At 44.0% G+C, this 13,576-nt stretch overlaps 1 protein-coding gene across 1 annotated transcript in view; it reads right to left on the reverse strand.

Moving 5' to 3' along the window:
• The window catches only part of DNAH8 (dynein axonemal heavy chain 8), a 358,510-nt gene that overhangs the window by 263,238 nt on the left and 81,696 nt on the right, over positions 1-13,576 (reverse strand). Inside the window, exons 21-23 of the mRNA XM_075554113.1 lie at positions 7,448-7,578; positions 3,145-3,259; positions 1,763-1,869 (exon numbers count right to left, since the gene is read on the reverse strand). Coding sequence (XP_075410228.1) covers positions 1,763-1,869; positions 3,145-3,259; positions 7,448-7,578 — 353 coding nt within the window. The remainder of the gene's footprint in view (positions 1-1,762; positions 1,870-3,144; positions 3,260-7,447; positions 7,579-13,576) is intronic.

Below are 13,576 nucleotides of genomic sequence, written 5' to 3' on the forward strand. Positions count from 1 at the left end.
CCTACAAACCCAAGGAGCAGGAGAGCCGAGCGCCTTTGTAAGCAGAGCGGGATATCACCAGACACTAATAAACAGAGCTTTCTAATAGTTGCCTGAACAGAACCATGGCAAGGGCCCGAGAAGGGGCAAAAGCCGAGAGCACAAGTCCCAAGCTGCGAGTGCAGTGCCTAGAGCAACCGAGAAGAGTCGGTCCCGATCCAAGAACTGTAGCCTGAGCTGTTCTTCTTACCTCCAAGATGATCCTGATTCTGAATTGTAACCGATTACTTCCCTAATAAAATCCCTATTTGTGAGTACGGCCTGGGAGTTCTGTGAGGCCACTGCAATCAATTGATGAACCCAACAGAGAAGTAGAAAGTGCCTTGTGGGGACAACTGATGTTATAATTGGTTTGCTGTTTCTTTGGTTTAAAAAAAAAAATTGGTGAGCGTAGGGCTATCTGATGCCCATCTAGAAATCATCCTTGGGCTGATACTGATGGAGGTTATCCTCCTCAGTGCTGAAGTTAGAGGACCTCTGATACCAAACAGCCAGTTTTACATCATTTAACCCCCTTGGCTGCTAACCAAAAGGTCAGAGGTTCAAGTCCACCTAGTGGTGCCTCAGAAGAACACCCCCTCAAAAAAAAAAATCAACCCTTGCAAACACTCCAGTTCACAACTCCAATTTAATCCATGAATCGGAGTTGCCACGAATCGGAGTTGAGCTGGTATGAAGTCACCTGAACGCACAGCCAAACTAGTCAAGGCAGTACACCGCATCTCCCATCAGTCAGTAGCTTGTTTAGTAAACCAGAGGGTCAGCTAAGAAATGCTCTAACATCAGGTACACAATACAAAGAGACAGCAATCACTTAAAGAAAAGATCAGAGGCACAAAGGGGGACATTTACTGAATGCCTAGTGTCTATCAGAGGTAGGCAGCATTTCTTTGTGTTGTGCATGCATCGGGTCCCTGAGCGTCAAAACCAATTTGACGGCACCCAGAAACAACCATATTTACAAGCAGACGGCCACATCTTTCTCCTATGGGGCAGCTGGTCGGTTCAAACCACCCCACTCTCAGTTAGCAGCTGAGTGCTTTACCTGCTGTGCCACCAGGGTTGCATATCCCAACTCTACAGCCGTGAAAAGAGCAGAAAAGCAACCCAGATGAAACCCAAAAGCAAAATACTGGGCAACGTTCTTATACAGGCCAAACGGAATGTCCCGTTGAGTAGGGCTATGTCCATGTGCTCGTCTCTAAGGGAAAGCAAGGCAAGATCGACACAAAGTTCAGGGTGGAAGTTCCTTCTCAATGAGCCCGAGGGTCCCGGAAGGCCCATGAAATCACAATACCAGCTAACATCCCAGGAGCAGTGCCAGTCACCACATTAGGGGCGAGTTCGTTAGATGTTTGACCTGCAGCGAGCTAATTTTCAGTTGATAACCTTGTATGGCGCAGGAATGATGTGGTAAATACCCAAATGCCCTGTGACAGACACAAAGTTCTCTCCTTCCCTCCTCCCCCCCCCCACCCGCCGCCCGCTCTAAGGGGCTTGGTAGAGCTTTTTATGTTGGCCTGCGTTCTAGGAGCCCGGCTGTTCATCTGATAAGTGTTCTTGCAGTGTGACACATTTACAGTCTCATGCAATCTTGTAAAGAACATATTTCATATGTTTAAAAATTAGTGTATTGATAAAAATGAGCGATGCTATTCGCTTCGTATCACGCTATGACATGGACTAAGTCTGGCCATTTGAGTACTTGGCATTTTCCACTTGCCTTGACACAAATATTCTCCTTTTCATTGTGTCCAAAGACAGCCGTGTGGCTTTTTGAAGACTATCTAGTAGCTGATGAGTGAAAAAAGCGAAGACTTCTTTACATTCCTGTAATCAGAAATGGTGTTAAGGTTAATCTCAGATGAAAAGGATTGCACAATAGGAAAAGTGACCCTCGAATAGTAAAATATAATGAGCCAGTTTCAATTCTATTGTAGAAAAGAGTTCAATCCTAAATCCCGTGTTGTATTTATTGCTAATCAAATGGCCCCATATGAAAAGTGTGTCTGCATAAAACACACTGGCAAAACGTAAAGATGTACGCAAAAGTCCAAAATTCAAATCAGGTTATTCAAAATAATCGTGGTCACCAGTATGCCATGATTCCCTCAACACAACTGAAATGAACCAAGAGGGGTTAGTTCTTCCATGCTTGGGGTAGACATTTTTATGTTGATGGCAGTGGGGGCGTGGAGATGGGGAGCACAAGAGGAGGATACTTCATCCCCATAAAGGCTCAGCTTGGCAGGTGCTGTTGTGTTCACTGCTGTAGATTTGGCCCAGCTCATGACAACCCCATGCTCAACAGGATTTCTGATTGGGCTGGCTGATTTTTAGAAGTAGACAGTTAAGACATTCTTCCTTATCTGACATAGTCTGGAAGCTCTGCTGACACCTGTCCAGAATCCCAGCAACCAAGAATCTAACAGGTTCTGAAACCCACGATAACAAAACACCTGGCAGAGAGCTCCTACCTTCTTCCCGTGCCTGTGGTTTAACCCTCTGCAGGAGAAACAGACATGCTTATTGCTGAGAGAGGAGGGCATGTACTGAATGAACCTGGCTGGGCAGGGATCTAGGAGCCCCTGGTGGGGTGAACAGTCAAAGGCTGGGATTCTAACCAAAAGGTTGGCATTCTGAACCCCACCCAGAGACAACTCGGAAGAAAGGCCTGGCGATCCGCTTCTTAAAAGTCGTAGCTATGAAAACTCTATATGAAGCATGGCTCTACTCTGACATGCACGAAGCGGCTGGCAGCAGCGTGGCTGGTTCGGGAAGTGGGAGGGGAAAGGGCATGTGGAGATCTCCACCAGCCCTCCCTTGCACATCAAGTCAGGCACCCAGAGCCAGGCTCCGGTTTTACTGCTTCTCTTTGCTCTCAGGCCTGTCCTTCTGAGACTGGGTAGGATTGGGTTGGCTGGAGGAGAGGGTTGAATTAGGTCAGAACCTGTAGTGTAAAATCAAAGACCGCTTTTCGGGATGCACACTGCAGATTAAGGGCAGCGCTCCCTGGAGGAAACACCCTCCCACCCTTCCTCCGGGATCTATGTTTCAAGAGTCATAATTCCGTGAAATCGCGTAAGTTCGTTTCCCAATCGTTACCTTTTTAAATTCATCTTCTTTATCATTCGCATCTTCACTCCCAATATTTGCATCAAATTCAGCACCCTCGCCCTCCTCTGTTTCACTTCCAAACACAACGTGTTTCCGCTGTTCTGTGGGTAAAAGACAGATCCCAAAATACAGCAGTTAATGTTTTAGCATTTGGCTTACTCTATGCAAGGTCAGCAGTTTGAAACTACCAGCCACTCTGGGCAGAAGGCGGGGTTGTACTCCCTAAACAAAGAGTTACAGCCTAGGAAAGCCGCGGGGGCAGTTCTAGCCTGTCCTAGAGGGTCACTATGAGTCGGAATTGACTTGACCGTAGTGAGTTTGGGGGCTTGGGGTCTTGTTTTGTTTGGCGGCCAACGCTTCCTTGGAGGCTCCTATTAAAACTCTGACCTTGAAAACATAAACTTTCATCCTGAAAGCTATCCTTCAGTTCTATCGTAATCACCCATCTCAACAGAAACACCATTCCACTGAGAAATAGACTCGCTAGATATCCCTGCCTGTATCTTAGGATCTAGAATTAGGAAACATTTTACGTGCATTTCCCTGTATTATCTTTCTAAGTTATCTGTTTACCTTTTGAGTTTTCTCATTTAATGTGCTGTTATTTTTGTCATTTTGACATTTCTGAAGAAAACTAATTAAACTGCCAAGTGAGACACTCTAGGGGAAAAAGGACATGTTGAGCATTCTGATTTAATCTCATCCTCAGCCCTAGTTAAGGAGCCCCGGTGGCGAAGTCAGCTACCCCAGCTGCTAACTAACTGCAAGGTCAGCAGTTTGAACCCACCCGTCACTCCAAAGGAGAAGGTTAGGTTGTCTGATCCTATAAAGATTTAAAAGCTGGGTGAAGCCAAGGGGGCATTTCTATTCTGCCCTATATGGTTGTTTGAGTCACAGTGGACTCAACGGCAGTGAGAATTCCTTGTTTGGGGGGTGAGGGTGGGAAAGGGCTGTCTGGCCATCCTGTGCACTATAGAATTGTTTAGCAGCATCCTTGGTCTCTAAGCACGACATTCCATTAGCAACTCCCCAAGCTGTGTGACAACCAACAACAACAACAACAAAGTCTGCAGGTATTGCCAAATGTCTCCCTAGCAAGTAAACCATACTGTCCATTGAGGGTCACCATCTGGGCTCTGATACCTCCGTGTGTTTCTTCCCTTTCACCTTAGAGCGTCACTATCATGGGATCGCTGCCTGCCTGCAATGCTTGCTCATCCCAATAAGCCAATTCCCCATGTATTTCCCACTCCAAATACTACTTAACTAATTAACATTACCCCTGGTGGGCACCCCTGTCTCTTGAAACCAGTGGGTGGCACACTCTTGTTATAACACAGCCCTGGTCCACTTCGTGTCCTGCCCTGCCAAACACCACCTCAGACAGCCTGCCTGAGCAGGGAATAGTGGGAAGAGCAGATATTTGAACAAACAGGGATCCGGATGGAGAGACACACCTCCTTAGGCCTAAATTAGATGCAGGGAACCTTTTCTTAAATTCCTCTATCCCGTAACAGGAAGTGGGAGAGGGTGAGTCTTGGCTTAGGGAGCACTGAGTTCTGTTACTGGTTGTGGAATTATTAGCAAGAGGGTAATGAATATATATATATATGTATATATATATACATATATATATTAGAGAGAGAAATACAGATATTTTTGTGGGTAAATTCTGTTAATGGTTGTGGAATTATTTGAAAGAGGATAGTGATTAATTATATGTATATATATGAATGTAGATATATTTTGTAGATAAATTCTACTATCTTGCAGTGTCATTTTTCTATGAATTTTGCAAGTCCTCTCATGTATACATATTTATTACCATCCAAAAAAATCCCCTATTCCTAATATGTCTCACAAAAGTTCATCTTCCTCTTGATAAGACAAGAACCTAATTCTTGCAACAGGCTTACTAACATAGTTGATGAAATGATTAAACCCTTGGGCTGTCTTGGAGAGAACAATATAGTATTCTGAAATTGGGCCAACAGGAAATGCAGTGTGCTCAAAATGATTTCTACCACTTTCAATCATGCAGGCGCCCTGTCCTACCGAGTTTCCTCAAGAGACCTGGTCACGTGAGCTCTTATTCCCAGTCAAGCAGATTGGCCCACGTGACAAAATCTTGAGCAGAGTTATAAAGCACCATTTGTTGTGACACATGGCCAGTGAAGCCCAGACAAATCTGCTCTTCCACTAGCTTCCGTGTACCTATTGAAAGTGAGCATGCGCAGTGGCTCATTCTCTGCAGAGAAGCGCCTACTTAAAAGTCTTAAACCCCAGTCTCATCTATAGTAATGCTTCCAGATTCATGAAAATTTTAATTTTGTTTTTGCTTAGTTCACTTGGGAAGGAAATAAAAAGTAACATAAGTCAAACAGTCAGGATGAGAATGCTGGACCAGAGTCAACACAGCAGTGTTCAGACAGCCGTGTCTCCGAGGTTGCTCCTTGGCTGGTGTCGGTCTGGGAACTTGGATTTCAGGGAGGCTTCCACCATTCCCTGACTAATAAGCAATGTGCCTACACGGTCAGGACAATGAGGTTCATGCTGAACGCATGCTGTCCTTCTGGGAGTCTGGAATTTTGTTGCATACGAAACCGAGGAAGTTTCCATAACTAACTCGAATCCAAACCCACTGCCAGCTAGTCGATTTCAACACGTAGCCCCCCAATGAGGACAGAGTAGAAGCACCCCATAAGGTTTCCAAAACTGTAAATCTTTGCCAAAAGCAAATCGCCTCATCTTTCTCCCAAGAAGCAGCTGGTAGATTTGAACAGCTGATCTTTCAGTTCGCAGCCCAAGGCTTACTAATTAACCCACCATGATGCCAATGCTCCTTTCCAACCTGACAAGCTGCCAATAGAAACGTGAGTGCTGAGTGCGCTCCTGGTGAGTGTCACTGGCAGACAACATTTCACACATGTTGTCACAACTCATCGCGGGCGAAACGTGGCACACTTTGTGCGACTCCACTGGGAGAAGACTCATGGGAGCCGGTGCCTGGTTTCGTGGGGACCTCCGCTCTGTACCTCGTCCTGTGCTGATTGTGCCCTGTGCCCTGTTGTCATGATTCACACTGTGAGTACACCTACACGTCTGGTCCTCTGAGGGAACCTCATCTACGCCCAACGCCATTGATCACTGTCTAGACCTGGGGGTGACATCAACAGCACTGATTACAGGCAAAGTGCCACTTAGACCTCAAATAATACACACATAAAGGGAAACCAGCTCTCCCATCTCTCCAACGTACAGAGGAGACATCAAAGCAGCTCCCGGTCAGACACGACTGGGGCTTCTAACCCCAGTCCTCGGGTATCGCTCTTGACCCTAGCACTGAATCTTTAAGCAGGTAACATAACTGAGTCTTCTCAAAACATATAATAAAGCTATAGTTACCAAAGCAGCCTGTTCCCGGTATCACAACAGACATATAGATCAATGGAAGAAATGAGAGTCCAGACACAAAGCTGTACAGCGATGGGAAATTTGTTTTGACCAAGAATTCTAAGCCCGCGGGCAGAGAAAGAAGAGTCTCTTAACAAATAGTGCTAGAATATGGGAACTTTCTACAAAAAGAACGTACGTAGCCCCTCACCCCACACACAAAATGTACGAATGGATCAAAGACCCAGATGTAAGAGCTAATTCGAATTCTTAGAAATTACTGTTTTATGCAAATCATGTGGGGTTTTCTTTTTGTAAGCCTGCATAGCTACTCTGTCCTACAGTAAAAGTGTCAAAAACAAAATCATGCCATCAGCACATACAAAATACTTAGCCAGGGCAAAAACCATAGAAGATACTGTTACTTTTTTTTTGGTAAAAATACGATTTTACTGTATGATGTTACTCTGTGACAGGCACTGAGCTAAATACTGTACTGATTTCACTGAATCATCGGGAAAATTCTATGAGAACTGTATAACTGATATTGTCATGTTACAGATGAAAACTGAGGCTAGATGGGTCAAGTTGTTTATCCGAAGACACGCACAATCAAAATGACAAAGCTGGAGTTTCAACCCAGGTCTGGCTCGTTAGCGTCTGTACCATCTTTTTTAATAGTGAAATAACAAATAGGCCCCAGACTTATTGTATGCAAGGCCCCCTGCTCAAAATGATGAGCATCAAAATAATTGTAAGACACAATTCCTCCCTTCCCAGAGACGTTGCTTATAATCCCTGCTACGTCACACGGCAGAGCAGTGGTGACAACGGACAAAGCATCCACATGTCTACAGTATTTCCCACTCAAACACTGTAACCAGCAAAATTACCTGATGACTCCTGGGCAGATTTTCTGCTGTTCTTAACATCATAGATCTTCTCAAATATTGATATTAGTTCTCTGACAGCTTCTTCCACGTGCTTGCTTTTGTGGTTCAAAATGTCAGCCCATTCTTTTGTGCATGTCTATTAAATAAGGAAATAATAAATCATGCGCTCCCAGATCCTTTCTAAAAAAATCATGGTGGAGATGATTAATGTGACTTTATGAAAGCATAATTATCTTCAGGCGGAAATAACCGGAGGTGGTGACCAATAGCATCGTGCTTCAAATGCAGAACTCTGCCTGGCTAAAGGCACTCAGGCAAAAGAGGAAACTCCAAAGGCTCCGCCCTTTGCCTGCCTTACAAGCAGTGCAGGGATCCAGCTGGCTCGCACCAGTCTGGCAGAGCCGATACCTCGTTTTTTGCACCGGTTGTTAAAAGGGCACTTGCAATCAGGGTTCTCTCTGAGGTGGGCGGCTGCTCGGTCACCCATTGTGGAAACCACAAGTTCACAGTCCTTATTTTTTTTAAAACGTTCAACTGTGCAACCGTGTCTTCTAAGCACCTGGAGTAATGCTCACTCTTTCCATAGATACAAGCAAATTGACAGACAGTGGGGGTGAAGACGTCACAAGCAACCAGAGGACTATTGTGTGCTTCATCAGGGCCATACTTCACCCTGGCTGAATCATCCCTGCCTTGTGACCCTCTGGGAGGGGATGTCCCACTCTCTACAGATGGGTTTTCCATCTCTGATCTGACCTGGAGCTCGGCCAGAGCACGTACACAGGTACAGATGGAATCCAGGTCAGATAAACCCCTTAGGAACAGAAATGGGACAGGCAATACCAGGAGGGTTGGGAGAAGGTGGGGAGAGGGGAGACAAGAAACTGCATGGGAACGGAGACAGCGATTGGTGTAAGATAGCAAATCAATAATAATTTATCAAGGTGTCACAAGAGGGAGAAGGGGGCAAGAGAGTAAAAAGAGGAGCTGATAACAAGGGCTCAAATTAAAGGTAAATGCTTAGAAAATGATGATGGCAACATATGTACAAATATGCTTGATACAATCGATATATGGATGGTTAAAAGAGCTGTAAGAGGCCCCAATAAAATGATGTTAAAATAAAATAAAAATAAAGTTGACAGAACTTGTTTCTAATATTTTTTTCATAAAATTCGCTATACTTTTGATGAAAAGCTACATTTTTTTATTTCCTTGAATTACTACAGTAAACAAACACAAAGAGAAAAAGTGCCAAACAGACACAGGGTGACCCACTGTCATTTGCTTCAGCTTTGTGTTGTGACCCAAATCCCTATGAAACATTGGGAGTGAATTATGCAATTCCCACAAGTGTCCAAAGACCTAAACAATTGCAGGCCTGGGTTTTTCAAAGATGAAGTAAGCTGTCTAGAGAAAAGCAATTGCCTGCTTCTAAGCTAACAAACACAAAGACGACTGTCTGATCGGCCTACCTCTGAAGGAGAGAGACCTACTCCTACCATGAAAAGATGGTCAAGGGCAAATCAGAGAGCTTATGATGCTCAGAACACAGCCAGGGATGTTGCAAGTGAGGACATCAATCAGGAAGCAACATGGAAATCCCTTAAATCACAGTTTTATCATGTGTGTCAGGAATTGCTTAATATTTTTCATTCATACTTGAAACCTTTTATAACATACTCTAATTTTGTGTACCTCTTTTGTGGTTCTCATTTAAGTACTATCTGTATGAAATAGCAAACTACCTTGTGGTACATCTCTTTTTAATACTTAAAATGGTCACTAGGACAGCAAACCACCGGTCGAATTATTTGAATCCCACCACAGCTCACAGGGACCTGCTTCGCATTCATGAGGACAAAAGGGAGAAAGCCTGAAGGAGCAGTGAAAAGATGATGCCAAAAGTATGAGCGAGAATCAGGGTTTTGCTTTGGTTTTCTTAGCAGTTTTTGGAGCTATAATTCGCGTATCATAAAATTAAACAGTTCAATCCTATTTAAAAGGTTGGGCAATTATCATTACAATCTGCTTTGGAAACTTTCCTTTCTTCCGGTGCCCAGTGCTGGCGCCACCTTTCCTTTCTTCCGGTGCCCAGTGCTGGCACCGCCTTTCCTTTCTTCCGGTGCCCAGTGCTGCCACCGCCCATTTCCCACAGCCTCCCCTTCCATACCCCCAGGGAATTAGTAAACTCCTTTCTGTCTTTACATGTCCACACATCTTGACTTCCCGATACAGAAAGAAAAATTAAAAGCATACAAAACAAAAAAAGGACCCAGCAACAACGAGCAAATAAAATGAGGGGGAGTTCCATCGAAAACAAAGCAGGACACACAATATTCCTCTGGTTCCTTGAGGCTTCCTCACCACCCCCACCACCATGACCCCAGGGATTCCTCCCACTTCAGACAAGACCGGAGCATGTCCACGGGTGTAGATGAGAGATAAGAGCTCACGACACACACAACCCAGGAACAGGAATGGGAAGAAAGATACCAAATGGGAAGGGAGAAGGGGGGTGGGGGAAGAAGGGGGAACAATCACAATGATCAGCACCACCCTCCAGGGGAAAGAACAACGGAAATCATGGGGGAGGAGAGACGGTGGTCGGTGTGATGTATGAAAATAATAGTAATAATGTATAACCTACCAAGGGGTCACGAGGGTGAGGTGGGGAGGGGGAAAAAATAGCTGATACCAAAGGCTCAATAGAAAGTAACTGTCTAAAAAAGAATGATAGCAACATATGGACAAATATGCCTGAGACAATTGATGTATGGATTGTAATAAGCATTGTAAGTGTCCTCAATAAATGATTAAAGAAAGAAGAAGAAAATCTCATAAAATATCTTTTTAAAACTAGAATAAATTCAAACTGGGTCAAAAGGTGATCAAATGACAAGGTGTTGCATTCCAGCCTAACCACAGCTATTAAAATCCACTTTACAATGTTTTATTCTCATTCCTAGATGATGGTCAGTGGAGGCTCACCGGAGACTCAATCCAGATAGGCATCTGCAAATGAATTTTGGATTTCCAGTATCATACATAGCTTTCCAAAAACTGGGTGTTTAGAATGTAGGCTCTGGTACCATTCCCTCCTCCGGGTTTGGATTTTATTACAATCTTTGGATCACACAGGCTAGTGCACTTCTTCCATGTGGACTTATCTGACTTCCCACGTAGATGACTGAGACAAGCCTTTAAGACTGCAGATGCTATTTTTTTTAATAGCCAGACACCATCTGGCTTCTTCACCACACTTTGCTACAGCACCCATACCTTCAGTGATTTCCTCATGAGGGCAAATCTGGAGCAGGGCCATTGTCACAAGAACAAGTTGTTCTTTTATTAGGGCTACGATCAAGTGACCTTGGAGTTAGCAGCCCAACATGTAACCCCTATACTCCCAGGGCTCGTTTTTATCGTCTGGGGTCTATAAAAGTAATGTTAGGCATTTTTATCAATGGGAACGTGGCCTGCCCTATTTAGCCACGATCCGAAGTGTAAGCACCTTCTCTGAAACAGACATATCAGCCATCTCTCTTGATCTGAGTTCCCAGTAAGGGTCACTGATTACTCTTGTCGGAGTGTCTGTTGATATGGGATGGCCATAGAACATGTGCTAGATGACAGGAATTGATTGATCTTCTCTCTCTCCCCACAACACGGCAAAGTAACCCATCTGGAGCGTCTTTTAAGATGTTCAAATAAGGGGTGATCAATGGCTAATGGGAATTGTTCTCATCCTGAGACCGAGTCCAGGCTTTGTTTTCGTCCTTATAGTACTGGACTCATGCAATAGTTGTCCTTGTGTGATTGACTTACTTCACTCCGTGCAATGGTTTCCAGGTCCATCTGTGCCATGAGGTGTTTCGTGGTGTCGTCGTTATTTTTTAGGGATGCATAGTATTCCATTGTGTCCCTGTACCAGAGTTTGGTTAACCATTCTTCTACTGTTGGGCATTTAGCTTCTTGATCTTGTGAACTGTGTGGCAATGAACACTGGAGAGAATATGTCTGTTCGCTGTCTCTTTCTTCTTTGCGTATATGTGCAGCAGAGGTATTGCAGGGTCATATAGTATATCTGTTCCCAGTTGTTTCAGGAAGAGCCATAACATTTTCCACAATGGTGGTACAATTTTACAATCCCACCAGCAGTGTCTAAGAGTTCCAATCTCTCCAAACCCTCTCCAGATACGTTTTTCTGGTGTTTGTTTGTTTGTTTTCATTGGGCTATTATTGTGGATTTAAATGAAACCCCTTTATTGCTTTTGATGTTTCTCCCAGATGGCTAGTGTGTTATGCCGGGTTGACTAGGAAAACAAATTCAGAGACACTCATATATGTATAAGAAATTGCTTCATATCAAAGAGTAATTGTATATTAAGAAAATGTCCCAGTCCGGTCCAGATCAAGTCCATAAGTCTGATATCAGCCCATAAATCTCTCTTCAGACTCAAACAGCACATGCAATGATGCAAAATGCAGAAGATCACAGGCCAGTAGGTGCACAATCTTGTGGAACCAGCACTGGCACGTATCTCCAGCTCTCCATGTGTGTCTCCTTAACAGGAAGGTGAAGCAGAGGCCAGTAGCATGGGAGTGTAGCAAAACGGTCCTGATGGATCCTCAAGAAGTGTAGTGAAGCAGGTCTCGATGGAACCTCAAACTCTAGCGATGCACACACAGCAAGATGAAACAATCCAAGGGTTGGCTCAGTCCTCAGTAGCGCAGCAAGTTGAGGCAAAGGACTAGCTCAGGGAGCAAAGCGCTGGTCTGACCACCAGGGAGAAAGAGAGGAAGGGGACCTTGGAAAACCATTTATCTTCTCACCTTCAAATCAAGCAGTGATCTGATTAAACTCCGCCCACATGTTCCTATGTAAGCCCAGTTGGCACAGTAAACCTAACTATCACAGTCTACACCTTGCCAACTAGGCATGTTTTTGATTTTTTAAGTCATTTTACTTGGCACTCAGACAACTCTTAGCACAATCCATACATACATCCATTGTATCAAGCACATTTGTACATCTGTTGCCATCATCATTCTCAAAACATTTGCTTTCTACTTGAGTCCTTGGTATCAGCTCCTTTTTTTCCCCTTGCTCCCCCACCTTCCCTCCCTCATGAACCCTTGATAATTTATAAATTATTATTATTTTTCCATGTCTTATACAATCCAATGTCTCCCTTTACCCACCTTTCTGTTATCCCTTCCCCAGGGTATGGGTTATATGTAGATCCGTGTGATCGGTTCCCCCTTTCTATCCAACCTTCCCCTAATCTGCCTGGTATCTCTACTCTCATTATTGGTCCTGAGGAATTTATCTGTCCTGGATTCCCTGTGTTTCCAGCTCTGATCTGTACCAGTGTACATCCTTTGGTCTATCCGGAGTTATAAAGTAGAATTGGGATCATGATAGTGGGAGGTTCATGATAGTTAAAGAACTAAGGAAAAGTTGTATGTTTTATCAGTACTACACTGCACCTTGACTGGGTCGTCTGCTCCCTGACACCCTTCTGTAAGGGGATGTCCAATTGCCTACAGATGGGCTTTGGGTCTCTACTCCACACTTCCCCTCATTCACAATGATAAGATTTTTTGTTCTGGGTCTTTGATGCCTTATACCTGATCCTGTCAAATCTCGTGATCACACAGGCTGGTGTGGTTCTTGCATTTGGGCTTTGGTGTTTCTCCGCTAGATGTCTGCTTGTTTACCTTCAAGCCTTTAAGATCCCAGATACTACACTTTTGATAGTTGGGCACCATCAGCTTTCTTCACATTTTCTTTTGCACCCATTTTGTCTTCAGTGATCATGTAGGGAAGGTGAGCATCACAGAATGCCAGGTTATTAGAACAAAGTGTTCTTGTGTTGAGGGAGAAGTTGAGTAGAGGCCCAATGTCCATCTGCTACCTTAAGACTTAATACATAAATATATGCATAGACCTATATCCCTATCATTATATACAAATATATTTACATGTGTACATGCCTATATTTAGACCTCTATAAGTGTCCAATCACTTAAGAGTTTAATCAGTAAAAATGAACAGTTCATGGAATTCGGGGATGGTCTAAACAAGTCTACCTTCCTTTTCTCAGCAGTGTGATAAATTCTATACCACT

The sequence above is a fragment of the Tenrec ecaudatus genome, chromosome 7 (assembly GCF_050624435.1).
Source record: "Tenrec ecaudatus isolate mTenEca1 chromosome 7, mTenEca1.hap1, whole genome shotgun sequence".
Taxonomy (NCBI): domain Eukaryota; kingdom Metazoa; phylum Chordata; class Mammalia; order Afrosoricida; family Tenrecidae; genus Tenrec; species Tenrec ecaudatus.